At 46.8% G+C, this 26,818-nt stretch overlaps 1 protein-coding gene and 1 pseudogene across 3 annotated transcripts; one reads left to right on the forward strand and one right to left on the reverse strand.

Moving 5' to 3' along the window:
• Positions 1 to 817: 817 nt before the first annotated feature.
• MFAP5 (microfibril associated protein 5) lies at positions 818 to 16,350 on the reverse strand. Of its 2 annotated transcripts, XM_084766508.1 has the most exons (10): positions 16,200 to 16,350; positions 15,171 to 15,230; positions 14,251 to 14,286; positions 9,265 to 9,297; positions 8,715 to 8,747; positions 7,990 to 8,025; positions 5,023 to 5,052; positions 3,566 to 3,653; positions 2,757 to 2,830; positions 818 to 1,134 (listed from the first exon to the last, which is right to left on the reverse strand). In XM_084766508.1, exons 2-10 carry the CDS (start codon positions 15,226 to 15,228, stop codon positions 1,022 to 1,024), a joined length of 501 nt encoding a protein of 166 aa, XP_084622634.1. In that variant the 5' UTR covers positions 15,229 to 15,230; positions 16,200 to 16,350; the 3' UTR covers positions 818 to 1,021. The 2 variants fall into 2 exon arrangements, with proteins under 2 accessions (XP_084622634.1, XP_084622635.1); XM_084766509.1 differs by lacking the exon at positions 7,990 to 8,025.
• Positions 16,351 to 25,695: 9,345 nt separating this feature from the next.
• Positions 25,696 to 26,365, forward strand: LOC311588179 (large ribosomal subunit protein uL1-like; annotated as a pseudogene). The gene has a single exon. The product of its transcript is annotated as a large ribosomal subunit protein uL1-like (transcript).
• The last annotated feature ends 453 nt before the right edge of the window (positions 26,366 to 26,818 follow it).

Here is a 26,818-nt window from a genome sequence, read left to right on the forward strand (position 1 = left end):
TCCCCACCCGAGACCTTCTCGTCAAGAAGAGTAGGAAGCAAATTTTAGGATATTCCGTGTGGAATGGTGAAAGTGAGTGCAGAAGCGTATGCAAATGAGGAGTTAATGAGGAAGCTCCTAGAAAGATCTGTGGCTAGCCAAAATTGATGAAAGCCTCTTTCGGTTCCTATCTATGTCTGACATACTCAATGATTAAAATTATTAGCTGGGCGCGGTGGCACATGCCTTTAATCCCAGCACTCGGGAGGCAGAGGCAGGTGGATCGCTGTGAGTTCGAGGCCAGCCTGATCTACAAAGCGAGTCCAGGAGCGCCAAGGCTACACAGAGAAACCCTGTCTCAAAAAACCAAAACACACACACACACACACACACACACACACACACACACACACACAAAACAAGCAAACAAAAAAATTAACTTAGGAGATGAGGGGGGTAGCCTAGTAATAGAGCACTTTGATAGCACGTACAAGACCCTGATTTTGATCCACAGCACCATTAAAAAAAAAAAAAAAGAAACCCTAAAGAATATTAACCTAAAGTCTATTTACTTCTGAGCTTAAGGTCTCACACAGCCCATGCTGCCCTCAAAGGTGTAGCCAAAGACGAACTTAAAGTTCTCATCTTCCCTGGCCACCACGGGTTTTATACCATCAAACCCAGGGCTTCACAAGCCCTTGGTAAACTCTCTGCCGACATAGCCAAGGCACCCCGGCCCCTTTCTTCTGTTGGGGCTGAATGTAGATTGTTTGTACCTAAGTCCTGTGGCCGCCTTTTGTCCACCTTGTCTATGATACCGGAAATCATCAAAACAATGTAACAATTGAGACACTGTATTGTCAGTACTGCAAAATGAGACAAATGTTACCAGTTCCGGTGGAATTAGAGAGTAGGGTCAAAGCCGGGACATTGCAAAGGGCTTAGTTTAGCAATACATGTCTACGGGACAGATGACAGTGGTTGGAGGAGAAGGGATTTCTGACTCCTCTCACCCACACTTTTCTTTTTTCATCCTTGATGATCACAGACCGTTGGGTCTCTGCAAATTCATATTTTCACAGGGAGGAAGTCGGAAGTAGTTGGAGCGACGGAGTCGCCTCGGAGGCAGGCCTGCCATCTGCCGGCAAAGCTCATCTAGAGGGAAAACAGAGCATTATGGAGGCTGACATTGGAGGGGTGGGGGCGTGGGACGGAAGGCATGGTGGTGGACATGCCTTTAATCCCAGCACTTGGGAGGCAGAGGCAGGCGGATCGTTGTGAGTTCGAGGCCAGCCTGGTCTACAAAGCGAGTTCAAGACAGCCAAGGCTAACACAGAGAGAACCTGTCTCGAAAAACCAAAGTAAATAAATAAATGGGAGGCTGCCTGACGGTGACAAGGGCTCTTGTTTTTAGCACAGGAGAAGGCAATTCAGTGTGGTAGAATAAAGTCTAAGGAGGAAAAGACCTCAGCTTTGCTGCTTGCTGAGTCACTTACTAGAAAGTTTCCAGGCTTATACAAGCCTCATTGTCCCTTTCTGTAAGTAAGCATGAAGACCTGCCTCAGTGGTGTATTTGTGAGGACTGAAACGAAACGTGTGCAAAATTAGTTTCTTTTATGTACCCAGCTTCCATTTCTAATCATGGACCTACTGAACAGAAAGATGGAGTTCAGTCATTCAGCCTGCATTTAGTACGTGTTTACAACAGCTCGCTGCAGTAAATCCCCCTGAGGTACTTGAAAGTGCCTAGAGTCCCAAACACTGCAGTCACTACCAAGGTGGTTCCCTCCCAGGTGGCTTGCTCAGAGCCGATGGGGGCAAGCAGTAAGTTTCCTTCTGCGAAGTCAACTACAGCTCTTACTCACCGACCTAGCACAAAGCCGGCCGCTGAGTCAAAAGCGTCCCTGTCTGTGGTGTTGACACCAACCGCAGCGGCTGTTCGGGGCTGTCCATGGGAAAGGTGAGAAGTGTGTTTGTTCCCACCATGCACGGTCTACCGCCACACATTTTGGAGGCTTGAAAATTATGCTTTTAATGTCTCCCCACTTTCCTCTACCTTGGAGATCTCATGATAAGCAGTGTCAATGGGTTTTGGAATGGGTGGAGTGTTTATAATGTAGCCACTTGGTAAAGGTCTTACTTATTTTTTGTGGATCCTATCCATCCAAAGCCTACTGTCTCCAAACGTGTGTGCACATGTCTATATTCTCTTTAGAGCTGTGAACACACACGACTGATGGTCAACCTGGAGTCTATTATTTGTAATGATGACTTGCTATTCCCCAGAACTCCCAAAAGATGAGTTTTTAAATAGCCTGAGTGGGGATGGTTAAGAGCACAGGCTGCTCTTGCAGAGGACCTGGGTTCAGTTCCCAGCACCCACAGAATGGCTTACCACCACATGTGACTCCAGTTCCCTGGTCCTCAATGCCTTCCTCTGACCCCTATGGCTGTATGCATATGTGTACACACACATATGAGCAAAACACTCACACACAAAGGTCTTTTAGACTTAAAAAACAAAAGTTCTTTAAACAGCTTGAGCTTCAGAAAATTCTCTCTGTAGGAGAGTTGGGGGTTTGCAGTCTAGCTGGGGAGGGACTTGGTTAGGATGTAGACAGATTGTGATTTAAGTGTGGCTTCCAATAGAGGCTGATGGAAGACAAGAGAATTGCCCAGCACCCTCCTCAGACACCAGACCTTGGACCCAACAGCATGACGCTCTATTTACTTCTCATAACTGTTCCTGCCCACTGACCACCCAGACATCATCTTACCTTTCATAGCTTCATGTTCTTTACAGACAAGTCGGGAACAGATCTCATTATTGATGATGTACATGCGCCGTAAGCTGCCATGGTCCCAATGTCATGGTTAAGGAAGGAGACAGAAAAGGTGGTGAGTGGGTCTAGCCAGGGTCCCTCTTCAATTCCTGATTTCCTGCTGCCTTCACTTTGTCTAGATTTTTCTTAAGTATACAACTTTAAAAAACAAAACAAACAAACAAACAAAAAACCAAAAACCTTTCCTTCCGGGCGGTGGTGGCACATGCCTTTAATCCCAGCATTTGGGAGGCATAGGCAAGTGGATCTCCGTGAGTTCAAGGCCAGCCTGGACTACAACAGAGCAAGTTCCAAGACAGAGAAACCCTGCCTCGAAAAACCGAAAAAAAAAAATCTTTCCTTTGAGAACATAGGAGATAGAAATGGTTTTATTGATTAAAAACCAAAAAGAAATGGTACTAATTACTCTTCTTAGTGGCACTTTGCATATTTCACTTCTTAGCTTCAAGCCCTAACCCTCCTGCCCATTGTTTTCCACTTCAGAGCCGAGTCTTTGAGTCAGCTTTCAGTCAGCTGATGCTCTCATGATCGGCCTTCCGACAGCCCTCACCTCCACTGGTGTCTATTAGACTGCCAGACTCCGGGAGTTCCAGGCAGTACCTTCAGGAATAACTAAGAAGGCTAAGCTAACAACCTCTGCCCCATCAAAGGCTGCGGTGCTGTGGTGGGCGTTCATTAAAGAGTCCCCGACACAAACATGGCCATCATGGAATATGCTCTTTGGACATTTCGGCATCGCTCACCTGGTGAAGCAGACCTGATGAACACACTGTTTGACTGGCCGATGGACAGAATACAGTCTTGTGCAAGCAAATTTCTCGTACCGGCATTCTGCCCAACACACAAAAAATAGGGAATTGCAAAGAACAAAAGCATAAACAAAGGATTAAAGGGCTGAGGAGAAGGGAGACACAATGGAGGAAGATGGAGCAGTGTTTACCAAAAAAAAAAAAAAATCAAAGTTGTTTTTTTTTTGGGGTTGGGGGGTGGGGAACATGTCCTTCTTGCTTACCCAAAACAGAGTGAGAAGATACTGACTCAAATGAAATTTAGGTGCTTCCCTACCTGGAAGCAGAAGTAGGTAAAATAATCTCTGAGGACTCATCAAGGAAAAAAAAAATAAGTCTTTCTAGGACTATTCGTGTGGCGATGTGAACCATGACACTGAGATCTGACGGTCTGAAGAAGGAGAACTCCCAGGCACAGCTCACTTGCCCTGTTCTCAGCCACAGCTGCAGATCAGAGTTACCAGCAAGTTCCAAGAACCAACGTCTACCATCACATTCATGGTAACATGGAGTCTGTAGTCCAGCTGACCTGTCCTCTCATTCATTAGTCAAATAAAGTCCAAAAGGGGAGAGGGTGGTTTGAGGACCAGTCAATGGTGGCTGTTTCTTTTCCCTGTGGCTTTTAGGATAGAAGATCATTTGTTTATTTGTTTGTTTCGAGACAGGGTTTCTTTCCCTGTGTAGCTTTGGCTGTCCTGGAACTCACTCTGTAGACCAGGCTGGCCTCGAACTTACAGAGACCCACCTGCCTCTGCCTTCCAAATGCTGAGATTAAAGGCATAGGCCACTACGCCAGGCAGTTAGAAGATCATTTTTAAAATAAAGAAAATGGACTTGGGGCCAGTGAAGAGGCCTGAAACTACTCTTTGAATGAGAACTGGAAAGAAACTAGAACACAAAGCCCAATGGTCTTCAAAACACAAGGAGGTAAAGAATCTGTTGGAAGAAAAGCTTAAGAAAAGACATGTATAAAAATTATCATAGGGGGGCTGGAGAGATGGCTCAGTGGTTAAGAGCATTGGCTGCTCTTCCAGAGGACCTAAGATCAGTTCCCAGCAACAACATGGCAGCTCACAACTATCTATAGATGCAGTCCCATGGGATCGGATGTCCTCTTCTAATGTGCATGTAGACAAAATACCCATACACATAAAGGAGAGAGAGGGCGGGGGAGAGAGAGGGAGAGAGAGAGTTCACAAGACTGGAGAGATGGATCATTGGTTAAGAACACTGGCTGATCTTCCAGAAGACCCCAGACCTGTTCACAGCATCCACACTGTCTCCAACTCCAGGATCTGTCGCCATCTTCTGACCTTTAGCAGTACTGCATGCATGTGGTACACAACCTTACATGCAGACAAAGCACCCATACATCAATAAATAAGTAAACAAATAAATCATAATAGCCGTACCTGCAGTTGCATTCTTGTCACCAGCTGAGGCTGGAAGGCAGAAATTTTATTCCGTTACTAACAATTCTACAAGTCATCACCTCTGTAACTACCTTGTGGTTCACTCAGACCCAATCCGGACACTCAGAAATAAAGAACAAATACACTGAGGACCCTTAGTAATGTCTAGAAGGAAACCCACATCAGGCTGACTTCAGGCACACTAGCAAAGACCAGTAAGAATTAAGATGGAACCCTGGCTTTCACCATTCTCTCATGGAGGGTTAAGGAATTTGCTGAACTAAAAGTATCATTATACTAAGCAGGGCGTAGTAGCACACACTTTTAATCAAAGCACTCAGGAGGTAGAAACAAATGGATCTCTGTGAGTTCAAGGCCAGCCTGGTCTACAGAGTAAGTTCCAGGACAGCCAGGCCTACACAGAGAAATCTTCTTCAGAAACAAACAAAAAAACCTATTACTATATTCGTTAATTGGTGGAAAGAAATGATGGTGGTGTGTATCTAAATTTAACCCCAGCACTCAGAAGCAGATGGTGGGTCTCTGTGAGTTCAAGGTTAGCTTGATCTATATAGAGTTCCAAGTCGGTCAGGGCAACATAATGAAAGCCTGTCTTTTCCCTATGTAGCCCAGGTTGGTTTCAGTGCCCTGAGCTTAAGGGATTCTCCTGCCTCAGCCTCTCAGGTGGCTAAGATTACAAGCATGTGTGAACCTATTCAGCAGGAAGTAGCAGATTACTAGAAATGCAAGGCTAAAGGCCTTTTACCCAGAAGGCCTGCTTCCTAGAGCTGAGCAGGGGAGACCACTGCTGCCTGATAGTAGCTTTTCCCCAGACAAGGTCTCTTCCATGAGAGAGGTACATAATCACAGCCTCTGCAAGGAGAAGTTTGGGGTAAGGAAGGAGGGTCTGGCTCATAGCTCAAACTGACCTAGGTGTAAGTTTGTTTGATGTGCACTTAATTTTTTTTGTTTTGTTTGTTTGTTTTTTTTGTTTTTGTTTTCAGACAGAGTTTCTCTCTGTAACAGCCCTGGCTGTCCTGGGACTCGCTTTGTAGACCGGGCTGGCCTCGAACTCACAGAGATCCAATGTGTATTTAGTTAACAGGAAGGAGATAAAACATTAAGGAACCAGAGCATTAGGAGAGTCATCTGGGAGAGAGTCATTAGAGAGTTAATAGAAGGAGCAGGGGGCCGGGTGTGGTGGCGCACACCTTTAATCCCAGCACTTGGGAGGCAGAGGCAGGCAGATCACTGTGAGTTCGAGGCCAGCCTGGTCTACAAAGTGAGTCCAAGAAGGACAGCCAGGGCTACCCAGAGAAACCTTGTCTCAAAAACCAAAAAAAAAAAAAAAAAAAAAAAGAAGAAGAAGAAGAAGAAAGAAAGAAGGAAGGAAGGAAAAAAAGAAAGAGCAGGGAGAGGCTAGCTAACCTCATCTACTGCATGCTTTCTTTTTTTGTTTGAAAAAATGTAAACTCTACTTTATGTATATGGGTCCTCTGCCTGCATGACCCAATGTGTACAGGCCAGAGGAGGGCATTGTGTCCGTCCTGTTTCTCCCCTTAGCCCCCCACCCCGTCCCCCTGCAGGACTGGAGTTAGAGATGGTTGTTGTGGGGAAGCCATGCCAAATTCTGCCATGTCAGAAATCCTGTGCTTAGGCTGCACGCTGTGACCTTCGAGTTGCTGACCTTTACCTCATGAGGTCTTGTCTTCTAGGCTGTCCTAGGACTATTTACCTTTGAAAGAAGTAGGGAAGTCCCAACTTGGAACCACCCAGAGGATCTAGGAAGTTCTCACAGGGAACTACTCAGAGAACTAGGAAGTTCTACAGGGAGTGATTTAGGCTATTGTATTCTTGCCCGGGGGCTAGGGTGAGTGAGATTAGAATAGATCCTATTGACCTTGCTCTCTATATATTCTAACTAGTTGGGCATTAAAGTGAATCTTGATCAGAAATTTCCTGACTTGATCTGTTATTTCTTGTGTCTCTGTATCCTACTTTCAATCCCCACTTCCTCTTTCAGGTGAACCCTGATTCGATTTTTACCGTGAGCCATCATGTGCATGCTGAGAATAGAACCCATTTCCCGCCGGAAGAGCTCTCAATCACTGATCTCTCCAGCCCCTATTGCATGTTCTATTCATTTTTTTGGGGGGGGGGAGTGGTATTTGAGACAGGGTCTCTGTGTAGCTTTGACTGTCCTGGACTAGCTTTGTAGACCAGGCTGGCCCCGAACTCACAGAGATCTGCTTGCCTCTGCCTCCCCAGCGCTGGGATTCAAGACGTGCTCCACCACACCTGGCTCCCTACTGCATGCTTTCAGATGCGTTCCTGTGCAGATTGTTTCCCAATCCTGTGTTTCTAATTCAGACCTCATTCCCGAAGGTCTAACTGGTATCTTATGTGGGTTACTGTCTGTTTTCGAGAGTCTTCAAATTCAACAATCCATTACCAGTTGGAGCATGGCTGGGACCTGGCTGCTGTCATGGTCCCTGAGATGCTGCTGACATCTCACTTTCCCTTCCTTGGCCTTTGCCAGGCCATCTTTACTGGAACCACTGCTTCTCAGTTCCAGGCTGCTCCTGGTTAAGTTCCTTCACTTCCTGGACCCACAGGTTGGAAGCAGCAGTGGACTGGGGTAGTGCAAATGAGCGTGGAACACCCTCTTCCCAGTGCACAAAACTGACTAAGGCTGCACCCCCTTACCTAATGCTGCCCTTTAGGCTGCCCTCCCCACCCTAAGCTTTTTACACTCACCCTTGCCTTTCCTTGTAAGGGAGTCCCCTCCTACTCACTGGATTCCAAACTGCCATAAATTTAAATTAAATGGCTGGAAGGCTGCACCACACAAACTGGAGCCCTGTTTAGGACACTTCAGCAGGGCTCTGCGGGTGTTGCGGGGGGGGGGGGGCGGGGGAGAAGCCCAGAACAGCCCTAGTGGCCCTGTAACCCCAGATCTGAACTCACCCAAGTCATCTGTGGAAGGTGTGATATCAGCCAGAACTGAAAAGGCACAAAATAGTAGGTGTGAGAAGGGCCTGGAACTGCCAGGGGAAGAAGGAGCAGGACAGGGAGCGTGGCAGTCCCAGAGCTAGGACAAGGCTTATGTCAGGGGAAGAGAATTCATTGAAGTCCTCAGGAATTTTGTGAATGAATATTGGCGCTCTTAACATATGTATCTTGGATGTCTTTAATATACAGGGTTGTAGTGGTTTGTTTGTTTGTTTGTTTGTTTTTTAATGTGCATTAATGTTTTGCCTACATATGTGAAGGCATCAGATGCCCAGAAACTACAGATGGCTGTGAGCTGCCATGTGGTGTTGAGATTCGAACCCAGGTCCTCTGGAGGAACAGCCAGTGCTCTGAACTGCTGAGCCATCTCTCTGGCCCCATACAGGTCTTATTTTAGCTATTAATCCACATTGTTTCCTCTTTCTATTTTACATTTGTTTGTTTATTTTGTGTATGTTCATGCCCACATGTTACAGTATGTGTGTGTGTGTGCCGTCAGAGGACTAGCGAGTTTCTCTCTCCTTTTTTTTTTTTTTTTTTGTTGTTGTTGTTGTTTTTAATCATCACTGTCAGTCACTGAGGTTTTCCCAGGGCTGAAAATTTCAGGATTGAGTTGGGAGCTGAAATATTGTGAATATTCCAAGACCATGCCGTTTCTTAAGAACTTTGGTAAACATCACCTGTGTCATCTGTAGCAGGGTCATTCACCAGATCTGCAGAGACACAAAATGGGACAGAATGTGAAGGCAAGAGAAGAGCAGCAGGCTGTGGAGCTGGTTAGCTCAATGAGAGCAAAGGCACACACGGACTCAGGCAAACTAGCTGGAGGGACCATCGTTGAGGGAAATAAGAGGGGAGAGTGAGTGAGGCTGGGCGTGTTTGGAACGCCACTAAATCAGAAAGGTGCCGCATGAGTGCTTAGTGTCACCTCTTCTCTGGGCAGACATCACCTGCAACCCTTTTCTTTTCTTTTTTTTCTTTTTTTAAAAAGATTTTATTTATTTATTATTTATACAGTACTCTGCCCCCATGTGTGCCTGCATGCCAGAAGAGGGCATCAGATCTCATTATAGATGGTTGTAAGGCACCGTGTGGTTGCTGGGAATTGAACTCAGGAGCTTTGGAAGAACAGCCAGTGCTCTTAACCTCTGAGCCATCTCTCCAGCCCCACCCTCAACCCTTTTCATTCCCCAGTGGTAGTAAGTACACACCCAAGGCAGGCTGACTTACTAGGGTCTTCTGTGAATGATTCGGTCACATCATCTGGAAAATAAACAGAACAGAGGTTTTGGGCATTCCACATTCCACCCTTGCACTTCCGGCGAGTGAAGCTGGTTTGCCCAACACCAGATACCCAGTTCCAAAGACCCCGTGGCTGTCTTTCTCTGCCTGCCTGTAATCATTGAAGTGTGCTTTTAGTGCTGCCCAGCCTGGGAGATTTGCCTTGGCAAACTCAGCTGCAACGCAGTCCTGTCGGCCACTTCAGCCTTTTCCTCAAGCCTCTGAATAAAGTGTGGTTTATTCACAAATGAGTACAGGAGTAAAGAAAGTAAAATTAAAAACAAAGTAAAGTATTAAACAAAAATGTCTCAGCTGGGCCTGGTGGTGCATGCCTTTGGCAGAGGCAGGCAGATCTCTGTGAGTTCGAGCCTAGCCTGGCCTACAAAGTGAGTCCAGGACAGCCAAGGCTACACAGAGAAACCCTGTCTTGAAAAACAAAAACAAAAAGTCTCCAAATGACTAAGTCATTGATAACCTTTTTGCTTTTGTTTGCTTGCTTGGCTTTCCGAGACAGGGTTTCTCTGTGTATCCTTGGCTGACCTTGACTCACTTTGTAGACCAGACAGGCTGGTCTTGAACTCTGCCTCCTGAGTGCTGGGATTAAAGACTTCCTTTTTTTTTTTTTTTTCTTTTTTTGAGGGAGAGTCCCAGAGAGTCCAACTTGTTATGTAGCTGAGAATGGCCTTGAACTCCTAATCACCAAGTCTCTGACTCCTAAATGCTGGGATAATAAGCGCGTGCTACCACACCTAGTTATGTGGTGTTGGAGGTCAAACCCAGGGCTTTGCAAACTTGGTAACCACACTACCAGCTGAGCTACAATTCCAGCCCTGAAGTCTCTATTTAAAGCAAAAATATCAATGTATTATGCTTGCTTTTATTTTGAGACAGGGTCTTGCTTGGTAGCCCAAGGCTCACCTGAAATTCAAAATCCCCCCTTCTTAGTCTCCCCAATGCTAGGATTACAGGTGTGAATTTACTCAGGCTTGGCTGACTGGTAGTGTGAGTGCGTTAAGCTGTAGAGAAACCCAGAGCATCACACATGCTAAGCACATCCTCTGGCGTGCTAATGTGTATATTCCAATGTGTCCGGCTCAAAAAGTGTATATTTTTATTATCCATGTTTAAGATGTACAGCATGATGTTTTGACATACACATATAAAGTGAAATAATTACTGTAGCCAAGTAGTCACATAAATGTACTCATTTCCTCACATAGTTTTTTTTTTTAATGTGGGGGTAATAATGGTATTTAAATACTATATTCAGCAAATATTCCACTCGTAACTGTAGGCTATAGTTTAAAAAAAAAAAGATCCTATTTCCCCCACTAGAGGTCAGCAAATTCATGTAGTTTACTTTGGCTTTTTCTTTTTTTCTCTCTCTCGTTTTCTTTTGGGTTTTTTTGTTTGTTTGCTTTTTGTTTTTTGAGACAGGGTTTCTTTGTGTTATCTTAGTTATCGAGGCTGGCCGGGCTAGCCTCGAACACACAGTGACCCGTCTGCCTTTGCCTCCCAAAAGCTGGGATTAAAGGTTTTTTTTTTTTTTTCATTTTCTCATGATTCAGTTTCTAAATCAGATTTCCCCCCAGTCCTGAATATAGTAATAGTTCTATAGAAAATGTTCATTAAGCTAGACGTAGTAACACTCACTCAAAGATTGCATGGTAAAAACCTGTCACCCATCTTCCAGAATGTTCGTTGGTTGGCTGGTTGGTTGGTTTGGTTTGGTTTTTGAGCTCTAGCTGTCCTGGAACTCGCTATATAGACCAGGCAGGCTAGCCTAGAACTCCTACAGACATCCTCCTGCCTCTGCCTCCTGCAGGCTGGTATCAAAAAGGTGTGTGCCACTGAGCCTGCCTTCAGAATGCTTTTGAAAGGCAAAAGGTTACACTACTCCTAAAAAGGAAAAACCACACTTAAACACATTGTTTAGAGGCTGAAGCTAGCACAGCCATGCTGTTCTAGTCAGGCCCCATCTCAGAGCCAGAGTCATTTTCAGATGTAAAATCTGGCCCTGGCAAAGCCGTGTCAAGCCTTAGCACATTCCTTGGGAGCCAGCCCTGGACCCTGGGAGTTATGGAATGTTGCAGCTCTACCTGGCCCTTGTGGGACTCAGGCCTGTAATCTCAGCACTTGGGTGGTAGAGGCAGGAAGATCAGAGGTTCAAGGTCAGCTCACAGGAGACTTGTTGGTTAGGGGAGGGAGGGAGGGGGGGAGGGAGGGAGGGAGGGAGGGAGGGAGGCAAAAGACAATTACAGGCTGGAGAGATGGCTCAGGAGTTTCAAGCGCTTGCCTTCAGTTCCCAGCACACATATGGTAGCTCACAATCATTTGTACTCCAGTTTCAGGGCTCCACTGATTTTTGTTTTTTGCATTGCTGTTGTTTGTTCTTTCTGATCTCTGTGGGCCTGAGACACACCCTTGATACACAGACATACATACAGGATATGAATAAATCTGAAAAAAAAAAGTTGTAGGTAGGAAAGGTTAACTTATTTTAAATTATCTTATTTGTATGAGTGTTGGCCTGCATGTATGACTGTGTACCACACGTGTGCCCCATGCCAAGGAGGCCAGAAGAAAGCTTTGGATGCCCTGGAACTCAGTGTATCCCAGGCTTGCCTTGAACTCCTGCCCTGAGTCATCACACTCCGTTAAGAACAAATTTTGATAAAAAGGAGTCTATGTCTGCCCATTCCCAGAGGATGTTTAGGAAATCACAGACTGGGATGGTTGTAGTGGCCGTGTAGGGGAGGTAAGCCTTCCTGGGTCACCTCAATCTTTCCTTGTTCAGCCTCAAGAGGCTAGCACACATTCCAGTCTAGTGACGCCCTGAGGTCACAGGAGTGTCTGGCGGCTGCCTTTGGGGACTGCACAGCCAACTCCCCGGTGTTTGGATAAACCCCAGGTTGAAGAACTCTTCACAAACAGCCACCATCTAAATGTTCCCTTCAGGGCTGAAAAGTTCCTGAAAAGGAATCTCTGGACAGTTGCATCCAAACCTCTGCAGGACAGTCTACACAGGAGGGGTCCTTAGCTAGCCTGGAGGAGCCAGCTCGGTGTCAGTTTATCGTTTATTACTACCGAAATCTGTTGCTTCAGATACTCAGGTTTGAGTATAAAAGGAAAACAATGGGGAAAGAGTTTTAGTTCTTCTTCTTCCTCCTCCTTCTCCTCCTCCTCTTCCTCCTCCTCCTCCTTCTGACAAGATCTTACTACGTAATACTAGTACTGGCTTGGAACTTGCTTGCTTTGTAGACCAGGCTAGCCTCGAACTGAAAGATCTACCTCCCTTTACCACCTGAGTGCTGGGATTAAAGGCGTGCACCATCATGTCTATCTTTAGTTATTTTTTGTTTTGTTTTGTATTTACAACTGGCATTTTAAAAGTGAATTTAGAAGCTGGGTGTGGTGGCACACACCTTTAATCCCAGCACTTGGGAGGCAGAGACAGGTAGATCTCTGTGAGTTGGAGGCCAACCTGGTCTACAAAGTGAGTCCAGGACAGCCAGGGTTACACAACCAAAAAACAACAATAATAACAACAAAATGAATTCAGATAAATACATCAGAATATTCGTGTTTTTTTTTTTTTTGAGACAGGGTTTCTCTGTGTAGCCTTGGCTGTCCTGGACTCGCTTTGTAGACCAGGCTGGCTTCGAACTCACAGCGATCCACCTGCCTCTGCCTCCCGAGTGCTGGGATTAAAGGCGTGCGCCACCACGCCTGGCTTCAGAATGTTCTATTTTGCAAGTGTAAGGTATTATTTTATAATTTTGTTTCTGTTTTAAATACACCCTTAATATATGTATTTATTGTTGCTTGGTACTGGTACAAAAGATTAAAATATAGACATAAGATGTCTGTGATGGTGCACGCCTTTAATCCCAGCACTTAGAAGGCAGAGACAGGGGGATCTCTGTGAGTTCGCCAGCTGTAGCTCAGTTGGTAGAGTCTGTGCCTAACACATTTATAAAGCACTGGTTTCAAGTCTGTGTGTGTGTGTGTGTGTGTGTGTGTGTGTGTGTGTGTGTGTGTGTGTGAAGAAAAAGCCTGGGAGGACCTCCCACGCTGTCTTTACACTTTAGTTTTCTGTTGTTAGGTGGGTAGGAGAGTGCTATCTGGATGCTGAGTGGTGGGTCAGTGGTAGAGCGTCATCCTAGCGTTTGCTAGCTCTGGGTTTAATCCTCCGTATCACAAAAACTCACAAAGAAATAAAGCAGAGTCCCCTGGTCAGTAAGGAAAGAAATGGGTGTAGGGATGTAGTTCAGTTGTAAGGTACTTGCCTAATGTGTTAAAATCTGGGTTCAGTTTCCAAGATTACAGATAATAAACCAGGCATGGTGGTACACACCTTAAATCTCAGCCACTCCAGAGGAGGAGGCAGGCAAATCCCTGGGTTCAAGGTGAGGTTTTATGAATGGGACGATGAGACTGTGGGCACGGGTAAAGTTGATCCTACTTTTCATACCTTGGCAGTGTAGCTCTCTGTCCTAGAACTTTTTTTTTTTGTCTTTTTATTTGTTTTCATATAGCCCTGGCTGTCCTGGAACTCACTCTGTAGATCAGGCTAGCCATGAACTCAGAGATCCACCTACCTCTGCCTCCTGAGTGCTGGGACTAAAAGGCATGAGCCACTACCACCTGGAAAAATGTGTAGCCCAGGGCTGGCCTCAAACCCATGGGACCTCCTGCCCTCGCCTCCTTCAGCAAATCCTACCAAGTGTGTACCACCCCAACTGGGCTAGAACAGATGAGTCTCATTGTGTATCCCTGGCTGGCCTTGAACTCAGTTTGCTTGCTTCTACTCCCTAAGTGCTGGGACTAAGGTATGTGTCCCCCTTGCTTGACCCTAGAACAGATTCTCCGCTCCTGCTGTTGTTCTCCATTGACCAGAACCCCAACTAAACCAGTAAGAAAGACTTTACCTACCTCCACGTTGACCATGGACACCTAAGAGCAGCCAGTCTGTTCCAAAGGAAGAAAACAGATGTAACTTCGGCTTTCTTCCCTACACGCTTTTATGAGATGAGTTAGAATATAACGGAAACATTGTTGCATGCTATCTTTGTGGTTTTTTTCCCTATGTGTTTCCAACACAAGACAACTTCGGCTATGCACAAAGCTAATCCAACACTTAAAAAAAATCACCCCAGAAAGACACTTTCTCAAGAACAAAGCCCACTCTTGCTCTGCCCTGACTCAGTTTCCTCTCTTGCCCTCTTTCCCAATAAGGAAGGGCCATGATCCACAGAGGAATCCAGAAGCCCCTCCAGGCAAGGAGAACTGAGTCCTAGGTCTGCATCCGGCAGGGGAAGGGGAAATACAGTAACATTTCTTCAAAATCCCAGGCTGCGTTTTATGACCAATTCTTGAGCTGGATTCTATGCCACCTATGAAAAGTGCTTTTCTTTTGTGCATAGGTGCAGCAGGGGCTTCCCTCATGTATGTAAATATATTTGTGTGTCTGTCTAGGCACAGGTTAGGTGGTAAATGCATGGTTTTGCCACTTTGCTTCAAGGGTTTTAATGTGGTCCTGTTTCCTAATAGATTGTGTGTGTGTGTGTGTGTGTGTGTGTGTGTGTGTGTGTGTGTGTGTGTGTTACTCCTTTGAGATATGTTGAGTTATATGTCTATAGGCAACTCTTTTAGGCATTAGTAAGCACCTGTGTTTTAATTTCACATTAGCTTAAGTTCCCATCCCTAAGGCCACCTCTCACCACAGTCTGCACTTTGGTCTTTGACGTGAGCCCCTTCAGCCTCAGTACCCCTTGCTGTCTGACCCACAGCCCTGCGCACAGGGACTAAGGAACTGATGTGTTAGGGAGAAAAAAGTCAAAGCAGGGACTCACCAGCAGGGATGCCGAGTACCATGACAAGCAGCAGCACCTTGGCCCCAAAGATCGGCATGTCTAAGGGTGGGGCAGGGTGGGGCAGAGAAAGCATGATACTGAGAGACAGCAGCACCCCACTTCTGGGGAAACATGTCTCCTTGTCACCCCCAGAAACCTTGTTTTCTCTTTACAACTCAAACCCTTTCTTTCTTTCTTTCTTTTTTTTCTTTTTTCTTTTTTTCCCCCCCGAGACAGGGTTTCTCTGTGTAGCCTTGGCTGTCCTGGACTCCCTTTGTAGACCAGGCTGGCCTCGAACTCACAGCGATCCGCCTGCCTCTGCCTCCCGAGTGCTGGGATTAAAGGCGTGCGCCACCACGCCCGGCTTCAAACCCTTTCTTATCTTTCATCCAACATTCATTTCCCTCAAGTCGACTGAGCCACTCTTACTCTCACTACCATTCTCCTTTTTTTAAAAAAAATATATTTTATTAATTTATTCATAGTACACTCAATTGTTATCCCATCCCTTGTATCCTCCCATTCCTCCCTCCCATTTTCCCCTTACTCCTCTCCCCTATGACTGTGACTGAGGGGGACCTCCTCCCCCTGTATATGCTCATAGGGTATCAAGTCTCTTCTTGGTATCACTATTCTTCTAGAGAGAACTTTTTTTTTTTTAATATGAATCTCCTTATATTGCCCAGGCTGGTCTTGAACACCCGGGCTCAAGCCACCATCTCCTCCCCCCTTTCTCAACCCACTGGCTAGCTGGGAATACAGGCATGTAACTAGGAGGACTTTTGTGTTCTAATTAAGCCATACTCGGCTCTCCCCTGTAGCCTCTTTTATCCCCCCCCCCAATATCTAATCTTCCTTGTGTCTTTTAAAATATCATCTGCCATCTTGGTGCACCCTCTCTTTTGAATTCCATGTATAACTGGGAGGGGGCTCCATACTAAGTCATGGATGTTCTCCACCCTTGAGTGCACACATGCACACGCAGGCACACACACACATTCTTTCTCTATAGTTTGGTAAGCAACTCACTGTCTACAGTGTTCCACTCCGTCCACCGTATCCTCTGGCTGCTGCAACGTGTCTGCCCTTCTCACGCCTCTCCGCCGCCGTTCCACTTGGGCTGGGGAATAAGATGATGAACGCAGCCGCACCCTTGGAAAGACTTCAGATTTGGCCTATTCTGAAACAATGAGATGAGGGAGAGCAAGGAGGCGGGTGGGGGGGGTGGGGGGGGTGAGGGGTGGGGGTGGGGGGACACAAGCCAGGCCAGGGGCGTAGAAAGCAGTGTTACAATAAGGTTGGAATGAGAAGGGAGATGGGGATTTGCAGTCACTTCCACCCTCATTCCAAAGGTTATGACCACACTGGAGAGGGAGCTCACTGCTCCCTCGAAGGGCTGGCCCAGGCCCACATCTGCCCCCCTTCCGTCGGCCACTTTCCCTCACCGCCCTGCTTGGCCCAGCTTGCCCTCCTTCCTTGGGTTCCTGTTTATCTCCCACCCTTGGCGCTCTCTCCTGAATCTCGCCAGCCACACTCTGTTTCTAGCTCTCTGGCTTTCCTCCATATTTCAATTTCTCAAGTCTCCTCTCTTTTCTCCTCTCCCTTCTTGCCCCCTTCCTCCTCTTTCTCTCCTCTCCTTTGTCTGAGTCCAGGCTTTGCCCAGGTTGGCCAGGCTGGCCAGCGAACTCCCTACCCTCCCTGTTTGCTCCTGCCTCCACCTCCCTGGCCCAAGCTACTTCTGCCTAGTTTGTATAGTGCTGGGGATCAAACAGCAGGGCTTCACACAGGCTAGCCACTAGCATCCCATTGAGATCCATTGCCAGCCCCTGTCTTCCTGGCTGGCCTGGAACTTGTCATGTAGGCTAGGCCAGCCTCTGGCTTGTGGTTGCCCTTCCACCTGAGCCTTCCACGTGCTAGGATCACAGGCTCGCACTGCCTCGTCTGCTCCTTGTGTGTTTGATTTATAATTTTTTTAAATGCAGTACATATGTTTCCACTAATGCATCCTCGTGTTACAAAGATTAAGAATCTTCCTTTTCATATTTGAGTCATCCGAACACTAAACATCTTTTGAGAAGAAAAAAAAAACCTTTCACTTGGATAGCAGCAATGAGAAGACAAGTGAAACAAAACTTCCTTTTATACAGGTGGAGTGCAGGACCTAAGCCACTTTTCTTTTTTAAAGCCTCTGAAGACAGCAGGGTGGGGCGCCTTTAATCCCAGCACTGGGTGGGTGGGGGTGGGGGACAGAGACAGGTGAATCAATGACTTCAAGGCCACCGTGGTCTACAGAGTGAGTTCTAGGACAGACAGGACCACATAGAGAAACCCTGTCTTGGAAACAAACAAACAAACAAACAAAAAGGCTTCTGATGAAGGTGGCCATGGTGACAGGAGGCAGGAGGCAGAGGCAGGAGCATCCCTAGGAATCTGAGGCTCTCTTAGTCTGCACAGGGAGCTCCAGGACAGCCAGGACCACATAAAGAGGCATTGTCTAAAAACCTTAAAACAAACAAACAAACAAATGCCTCTGAAGTCAAAAGGCACCTTAAAATCCAATTAAGATGGATAAAATCATTGCTTACTAAACTAGTCTCTTGGTACCATTCTCTCGTTTCTTGTCTTGACATGGGCTCTTCTCTGTCTCTGCCCGTCTCTTGTTCTTTTCCTTGGTCCCATCACCGCCACATCTTTTTGTTTTGTTTTGTTTTTGGAGGCAGGGCTTCTCTGTGTAGCCTTGGCTGTCCTGGACTCGCTCTGTAGACCAGCCTGGCCTCAAGCTCACAGAGACAGGACTGCCTCTGCCTCCCAAGTGCTGGGATTGCAGATGTGTGCCACCTGGCCCGGCTTGTTCAGGGACTCCTGCTGGTCCGCTATGGATTTGTTTACCTGTTTCTTTCCCGTATTTCCTTTCCCCTCCTTGGTCCTCTGGCAAAGCCATCCCTTTCTCACTTCGCTGTGGTTTGAGAGAAGAGTGTAAATCTTCCGTATGTGTCTGGGCATCTAAATCACACGGAAACTTCAGTAAGCACCTTAGGGCTCCTTCAGGACATGTGAGCGTGGCGCTTTCTGACCTTGTCTTCCTTAGTGGTCTTGTGAAGTATAATTTAGCTTCCACTTCACTTTCTTTCCTCAAGGAGAATTATGAGGCTTATGTCTTTGTACTTCTGGCCAAGGGGTCTCTACAGACTTCTTTATAGAGTAGATACCATCAGACGCTGCAATTTATTTTATTTTTTTTTTTTTGAGACTGGGTCTCTCTAGTAACCCTGGCTATCCTGGAACTCTAATGTAGACCAGACTGTCTTTGAACTCACAGAGACCCGCCTGACTCTGCTTCCCAAGTATTTGGACCAAAGGCATGCACTCTAAAGGTAGCAGAGCAAATATTGGTCCAGTACTGCTCTGAGTAAAGTTCCTCTCATCTGAATATTTGGTATTTGACTTTTATCATCTAGTTGTCCTTTTATGTCATCAAAAGCTACATCAGTTGGAAAGCATTTAACATAAACATGGCTTTTATGCCATTTTTACGTCACTTTTACACTTGTCAGTCACTTCAGGGAGAGGTCTGCTTGGGGAGCTTCTGGTTTGGATTGTCTGCACTGACTTCATTGAGTTTTGTCTTGGATTTGCTCAGTGCTTTCTTGATTAAAGTCAATGTCATACCATACAGTCTGACCTCGTAACTTTATCATCATTTCCACAGGTACCCTCCTTCCTTCAGTTTGTTTTTTGTTTTTCCTGAGACAGGGTTTCTCTGTGTAGCCTTGGCTGTCCTAGACTCGCTCTATAGACTAGGCTGGCCTCGAACTCACAGCGATCCGCCTGCCTCTGCCTCCCGAGTGCTGGGATTAAAGGTGTGTGCCATCGCATCCGGCCCTCTTCCTCTAGTTTGATCTGTTCTTCCTTCCACCCCCACTATACCCCAACCCCCCCATCCCACCCCACCCCACCCCACCCCCAAGACCAGGTTTCTTTGTGTAGTCTTGGCTGTCCTAGACTCACTTTGTACACCAGGCTGGCCTCAGACTCACAAAGAACTGCCTGCCTCTGCCTCCCAAGTGCTGGGACTAAAGGCATGCGCCACCACCACCTGATCTGTTTGTTTGTTTTGATGGATAGGAGCATCTGTGGTTGCTGGGAATTGAACTCAGGACCTTTGGAAAGAGCAGCCAGTGCCCCTAACCTCTGAGTCATCTCTCCAGCCCTGTTTGTTTTGAGACAGGATCTCACAATGGTAACTCTGCTAGCCTGACACTCAATATGTAGACCAGGCTAGCCTTGAACTCGCTCAGATTGCTCCTATTTTGGTTTTCTTTATGCTTATGCTATGAATCTTGGATTTTGGAATGTCAATAACCAAATGTCACAGAAAGACCTCCAAAACTGAGAGGCAAGCCCAGTTTTCTTATTTTCTATCCATTTCCCCCCCACTGGTTTTGTGTTAGCTTGACACAAACTAGAGTCATTTGAAAATGAGGACTCTTACCTGAGAAAATGCCTCCATAAGATCCACCTGTAGACAAGTCTGGAGTGTATTTTCTTAATTCCTGATTGACGTGGAATCGGGCCACCCCAGGGCTGGTGGTCCCGGGTGCTGTAAGAAAGCATATTGGGCAAGCCAGTAAGCAGCATTCTGTCTGTTCTTGTCTCCAGGTGCCTCCCTTGCTTGAGTTCCTGCCCTGTCTTCCTTCAGTGGTGAACTATGTGTTACCTGAAATGTAACCTGGAAAAAAAAAAAACCCCTTTCCTCTCCCAGTTGCTTCTGGCCATTGCGTCTCATCACAGGAGTAGAAACGCTAACTAAGAACCTCCTTGTCATGGAGAAAATGCTTATCTGTGCACAGCTTGTGTCTATGTTGTGGACTTCCTTGATCAGCTAAATAGGAGATGAGTGCAGGGAGCAGAGAGATTAATGGACAGACAGGAGGAAGAAAGAATAAAGTGACAGAGGGGAGGGAAGGAGACTGGGTGGGTCAGCCTGGCTGGGGAAGACGGAAACCGTGGGAAAAGCCAGAAGGAAATGTTGATTGGACTTCACAAACCTTAAGACTCCAAGGGAGGGGGCTGGAGAGATGGCTCAGTGGTTGAGAGCACTGGCTGCTCTTCCAAAGGTCCTGAGTTCGATTCCCAGGAACCACATGGTGGCTCAGGACCATGAATGACGAGATCTGGTGCCTCTCCTGGTGTGCAGGCGTACATAAGTAGCATCCAGATTTAGTGCCTCGGGCAAACCTGACCGTCATGGACAGTTCTTGCTGGCGCCTCCGTCTAGGGTTCCCCTTTGCTCCTCTGTGGATGTGATTCTAGTCTGGGGAGAGTCAAGGAAGGAAAAGAAGGGTGTGAGAAAGAACCAGGAGTAAATGCGAAGCAGAATTCAGGCCAGGCATGGGGCAGGGGCGGCATGAAGTACGGCAATCCTGTTTTCCCTCAGACAGAGGAGAAAACTGAACCCGAGCCAATCGTCTGGCAGAGAGAGCGATGACCTCAATATGCTGGCCTACCCAGAGGCTACGGTTGAGGAAAGCCTCCCCAGACAGTAGGAGGGGGTGCTGTCCCCAGGTCCCTGAAGGAAGTCTGAGGCCCAGGCAGTGCAAACAAGAACAAAATGTTCAGAGCAAGGCTGTGGGAGAGGGCTCACAGAGGAGCACCTTAGAGGAGAGGAAAGGGAGAAAGGCAGAGACACAGGAGTAGAGATCTCCATGTGCTGTTGGGCTGTATAGACATTTGGAGACCCAGTCTATGGGCTGGTGAGAGGGCAGGGCACGTGCTGCCAAGCCTGAAGGCCCAAAGTAGAGTCTAGGACCCATGTCCTGAAAGCACAGAAACCACTCCCGAAAGCTCTGTTCTCACTTCTCATGATACATGAGATATACACACACACACACACACACACACACACACACACACACACACACACACTTCTGTGCTCCTGTACACACACACACACTTCTGTGCTCCTGCACACACACACTACTCATCACTATGTTCACCTAGATGTCTTGGAACTATATTGAAGTCCATGCTGACCTCAAGCTCACCAAGACCCACTGCCTCTGCCTACAGAGTTCTAGGATCAAAAGATTGGGCCACCATACACAACTCTAAAGATTTATTTATTTATTTTTATTTTTGGTTTTTGGAGACCAGGTTTCCCTGTGTAGCCTTGGTTGTCCTGGACTCGCTTTGTAGACCAGGCTTGGCTCAAACTCCTAGTGATCCACCTGCCTCTGCCTCCCAAGAGCTGGGGTTAAAGGCGTGCGCCACCACGCTCAGCTCTAAAGATTTTTTAAAAGTTCATTTTCTGTTGGACCATGCTTTTGATCTCAGCACTGAAGAGGCAAGGCAGGTGGGTCTGGGAGGGTCTGAGGCCATCATGGTGGTCTACATAGAGAGTTCCACGCTAGGGTAGCCAGGACTACACAGCGAGATCTTAACAACAAAAGAACAAAAATCCAGTTTTTTTTGCTTGGACTTCATAGCATGACCCTGTCTCAGTTGAAAAGCAAACCCAAAACAAACAAACTAACTAAAAATGTAAAAACCTAGTTTTAAGTTAGTTTGTTTAATTTCTTCCTGGTAACCCCCTTTTCCACACTTGTTTTCAAGGCCCAAGCTCCAATCTCTAGGTTTGGAGGGCATTAGATTTACCCTTCTGGGGCAGATGGGCCAGCTCTGTTTTATTATACTACCAACTTTACCATTTGATTACTTCAAGTCAGTTGCCTTTTTTTTTTCTTGTTTATTTTAATGTTTTGTTGTTGTTGTTGTTGTTATGTTCTTTTGGATAATTTTGCCTCTTGTTTTTTAGAGCTGAGGACTGAACCCTTGCTAGGCAAGAGACCCTACCACTGAGCTAAGTCCCCAACCTTCAGCTTCCTAAAGTCATAATTAGCAGCAATGATCAGAAATGAGCAAGAGGTCTCTAGGGATAGAAGCCCTAACCTTAGTTTTTGTTCTTCCTTTTAAAAATTAAAAATTATCTTATTTACTTAGTGTGTGTGTGCCTGTGAGCATAATGTGTGTGTGAGTGCAGGTACACTCATGACACAGTATGCGCGTGCATCTGGGAGTTAAAGGACAATTTTCAGGCATCTCCTTCTAGCCTATTCCAGGGATCAAAGTCAGATCCTGCGGCTTGCTCGGAACTGCCTCAACCCTCTGAGTCATGTCTCTGTGGCACGTCTCTTTCTTGTCTTAAAAATCCATGTTCTTAGCTGGGCGGTGGTGGCACACGCCTTTAATGCCAACACTCGGGAGGCAGAGGCAGGTGGATCACTGTGAGTTCGAGGCCAGACTGGTCTATACAGCTAGTCCAGGATAGTCAAGGCTACACAGAGAAACCTTGTCTTGAAAACCAAAAACAAACAAACAAACAAACAAAAACAAAAACAATCCATGTTCTTAGCTGAGGATAGAGTCACACCTGAGAGGCTGAGCCAGAAGGTTCGCCATGAATTTAAGGTCACCCTGGGCTGGGCTATGAAGTGAGACCTTGTCTTAAACTAACAGAGAAACCTACATTATTACAGAGGTGACCTTGGGTCTGGCCATAGGCTTCCCAGTAGCATTTCTGGTGGTGAGCACTAGGGGGCACTAGGGCCCTCTAAGCTTTTGAGTTGTGGAAGTGGGAAGTAGGGCAGCTCCCTTTGATTTCCTTCTTAGAGCTTCACACAGGCTAAAAAACCCTCTCTGCCGAGAAACAGAACTTGTACTGCTGTGTGGCTTAGTGACCTAGAGAGATGATTCACCTTGACAAGGCCTATTCTCAGGGGCAACCATAGCCTCCTTGCATCTGAAAAATCTGACTGCGTGGTTGGGTGTAGTGGGACTTGCACTATGTGGCTGCCAGCATGAGGCTACAGTTGAAATATGCTTTTTTGTTTGTTTGTTTTTGTTTTTTAAGACAGGGTTTCTCTGGGTAGCCTTGACTACCCTGGACTCGCTTTGTAGATTAAGTTTACTTCTAACTCAGAGATCCTCCTGCCTCTGCCTCCCAAGTGCTGGGATTGAAGGCATGTGCTACCACGCCCAGTTTTTTTTTTTTTTTAATCTTGAGGCTAAGTTTATTGACGAGCCCAGGTTAGCCTGGCGTTCAGGACCCTCCTGCCTCAGCTTCCCAAGTGCTAGGATCATTGGCACATGCTGCCACACCCTGTTTAAGCCTTGCTGCTCTGAGGTTCCCTTTGGCCCTGGGGAAGAGCTCCTTGGACACCAGACCATCCTTCCATCCCACACTGGCTGGCTCGCTGGCTGGGGAAAGAACATTTTCCAGTAAAATGACAACCCGCCTCCCTCCACCCCCTGCCCATGGATGGACTGGCCAGGGTAACAATGGCTTCATAGAGGCAATCAGGAAATTTGAGTCACTCAGGAAATGTTTCATTTTAAAGAAAGTACCACAAAGTATGGGTAAAAGGCAAAGAAAGAAAGAAAGAAAAAAAAAAAGGCAGAGGTGGGAGTTGGTCTACAAGCTGGCTTTATTCATTTGTTTATTGGCTTATAAAGAATACACCCATTAGCAGAGCCCCACTGGGCAAATGTACAGAAACATTACCACAGTCCAATCCAACGAAATGAAACCCAGGGGCTAAATACACAAAAAAAATTCCCTTAAAAGGCAGGACCAGACAGGAGAGCTGTATGAGGCGGGGTGGAGGGGAGGGAGAGGGAGTGATGTGTGTCCAGCAGTAGAGCAGCAGCCAAATGCAAAACTTGGAATTAGTTGCCAGCGCACATATGTCCTTAGAAAACCTGGGCTACAGACATATTTTGTTTGTCCGTCAAAACTCAGCCTAGATGCTGAACCGTCCCACAAACCATTCCTGCTCCTCCCTGTGTGTGTCTCTACCAAGCTAACTTTGTTTATATAACCTCCTCTGTTTCACTAAATTCTTTCCCATATCTCTAATCTCCATTAGGCTGAGGGTTTGTGGATGGCAAAGGCTGAGCCTTACTCATTACTGGCTGACATAATGGTTAGCACATGAGAGCTCGACCTTCGCTAAGTGAATTAGGTGGAGCTAGAGGCTGGAAACAGTAACTTCAAATACTCAGAGTCTTATTCACAGGCAGAGGGTGGGGGCTAGCGTTTTAGGGAAGCCAGTGATTTGTGAATATACAGGGGAGACCTCAAGCATAATAACTAGCTAACGAGTGCAGCGATGTGAGGCCAACAGAGCAGAAGCGAAGAGGTAAGACATCAGGCAAGAGCTACGACAGACGCAAAGGAACTGTGTCAGTGAGACTGCGGAAGCACTTCACGTAGAGCTTACGGTTTACCCCGATAACATTACAATCCGAGCACTCAGGACAATGACACAAGAAGATCACAGGTTCTAGGCCACTCGGGCCCAGTCTCAAACAAAACAACATAAAACTGATCAACCCACCAACCCAGCAAAAACTCTCAACAAGAAAAACACTTAAACCATTCTGACAAAAGTGGCAATATGCAAAACAGAATAAGTCCTAGAGAGCCCGGTTTCTGAAAGGGAAGCCTCCAGGGGTTGAAAAGATGGATCAGCACCTAAGATCACTAGTTGTTCTTCCTAAGGACCCAGGCTCGGTCCCCATCACTCACTGTTATGTTGGTGTGCAGGCAATTCAACTGGCCTGCCCTCGGGGGTCTTTAGGGTCCTGACAACGTCCTATGTCATCACTGTGCCAGGAGTGGAGGAGAAAAGAACCTGCCTGCCATGCCAGCTGCTCTCTGTCTCTCTCTGTCTATGTCTCTGTCTCTCTCTGTCTCTGTCTGTCTGTCTCTCTCTCTCTCTCTTCCTCTATCTGTCTGCCTGTCTGCCATAGGCGCCCTTTAATCTCTCTCCTCTTCTCCCATCCCGCACAATAAACCTCTTCATACCAGGCCTGTTGCATGGCATCCTCTATAATTGATATATTACAACACTCACTGTTATGTGAGTTCTGAATTGAGTTCAGGTATACAACCATCTATAGCTCCAACCCCAGAGGATCTGATGTTCTCTTCCTGGCTTTCAAGGGCACTGCGTACACACATGGAACACAGATACACATTCAGGCAAAACACTCAGACACATAAAATAAAAATCTCAAAAAAAAAAAAAAATGAGCCAGGCGGTGGTGGCGCACGCCTTTAGTCCCAGCACTCGGGAGGCAGAGGCAGGTGGATCACTGTGAGTTCGAGGCCAGCCTGGTCTACAAAGGGAGTCCAGGACAGCCAAGGCTACACAGAGAGACCCTGTCTCAAAAAAAAAAAAAGTCTTTAACAGAAGAAAGAAAGAAAGAAACTTCCAATTTCTTATTCCCAACTTCCCAGTGCTCAACTTAGAATGTAAAAATATGCATGAGTAGCCGGGTGGTGGTGGCGCACACCTTTAACCCCAGCACTCGGGAGGCAGAGGCAAGCAGATCATTGCGAGTTCGAGGCCAGCCTGGTCTACAAAGCGAGTCCAGGACAGCCAAGGCTACACAGAGAAACCTGTCTCAAAGGAAAAAAAAATGCATGAATCCTCTTTTTCTAGTTCTCAGGGCTGGAGCAGCCATGAGCAGCAAAGTCTCCTGCGGAGCTCTGTATGAGGCGGGCATGCGGGAAGCCCTGCAATGGGAACCAGAAGTTTCTGGAGATGGTGGAGTTACAGATCAGCCTGAAGAGCTACGAGCCTCAGAAGGTCAAACACTTCTCAGGCACCGCCAGGCTCAAGTCCACTCCTCGCCCCAAGTTCTCAGTGTGCATCCTGGGGGACCAGCAGCACTGTGATGAGGCCAAGGCTATGGATATACCCCCACATGGTTGTCGGGGCGCTGAGGAAATGTAATAAGAACAAGAAGTTGGTCAAAAAACTGGCAAAGAAGTATGATGCCTTTTTGGCCTGAGTCGTCTCTGATCAAGCAGATCCCACGGATCCTGGGCCCAGGCCTGAACAAGGCTGCCAAATTCCCTTCTCTGCTGACACACAGTGAAAACACGGTGGCCAAAGTTGATGAGGTGAAATCCACGATCAAGTTCCAGATGAAGAAGGTGCTGTGTCTGGCTGTTGCGGTTGGCCACGTGAAGATGACTGATGATGAGCTGGTCTACAACATCCATCTGGCTGTCAGTTTCTTGGTGTGCTTGCTCAAGAAGAACTGGCAAAACGTCCAGGTTTTGTACATTCAGAGCACCATGGGCAAGACCCAGCGCCTGTACTAGGATGCCCCAATAAACCTTAGTGCGACCACCTACCCCCCCCCCGAAAAAAAATGGGAGAAGGAAGAGAGGTGCTCAATGTATATAATCAATGCCAGCTATTATAATCAGTGATGTCATGGTATTTGTATAATTAATATGCAAATTGTATACGCACTAGGCAGCCTCTTAGATGGCACCCCAATGCTCCCCACCTCCCTCTTTCTTTGTGAAATTTTTTCCGTGGGAGTGTGGGCAGAGGGGCAGAGGCCACAGGGCATCCTAACCCCACTCTGGGCTACTGAAGGCTACTTTTATTTTTCTTTTCTGGCAATTAAAAAAAAAAATTACATGGTGTGGTGTGTGTGTGTGTGTGTGTGTGTGTGTGTGTGCGCTCGTGCCGCAGTGCATGTGTAGAGGTCAAAGGACAGCTTTCAGGTGTGGGGTTTCTCTGTCCATCATGATGGGTCCCTCCAGCTTTGTAGCAAGTGCCTTGACC

The sequence above is a fragment of the Acomys minous genome, assembly GCF_964271855.1.
Source record: "Acomys minous genome assembly, chromosome: 17".
In the NCBI taxonomy this organism is placed as follows: Eukaryota; Metazoa; Chordata; class Mammalia; order Rodentia; family Muridae; genus Acomys; species Acomys minous.

What these genes read in the sequence shown, in the direction of transcription:
- MFAP5 (XM_084766508.1), bottom strand. Translation starts at nt 15,228, where the DNA reads ATGCCGATCTTTGGGGCCAAGGTGCTGCTGCTTGTCATGGTACTCGGC. An exon ending in TGTCCATGGTCAACGTGGAG is followed by an intron (nt 9,298 to 14,250) that starts GTAGGTAAAGTC and finishes TTTATTTTCCAG; the next exon opens with ATGATGTGACCGAATCATTC. An exon ending in AGAACATGAAGCTATGAAAG is followed by an intron (nt 1,135 to 2,756) that starts GTAAGATGATGT and finishes TTTTCCCTCTAG; the next exon opens with ATGAGCTTTGCCGGCAGATG.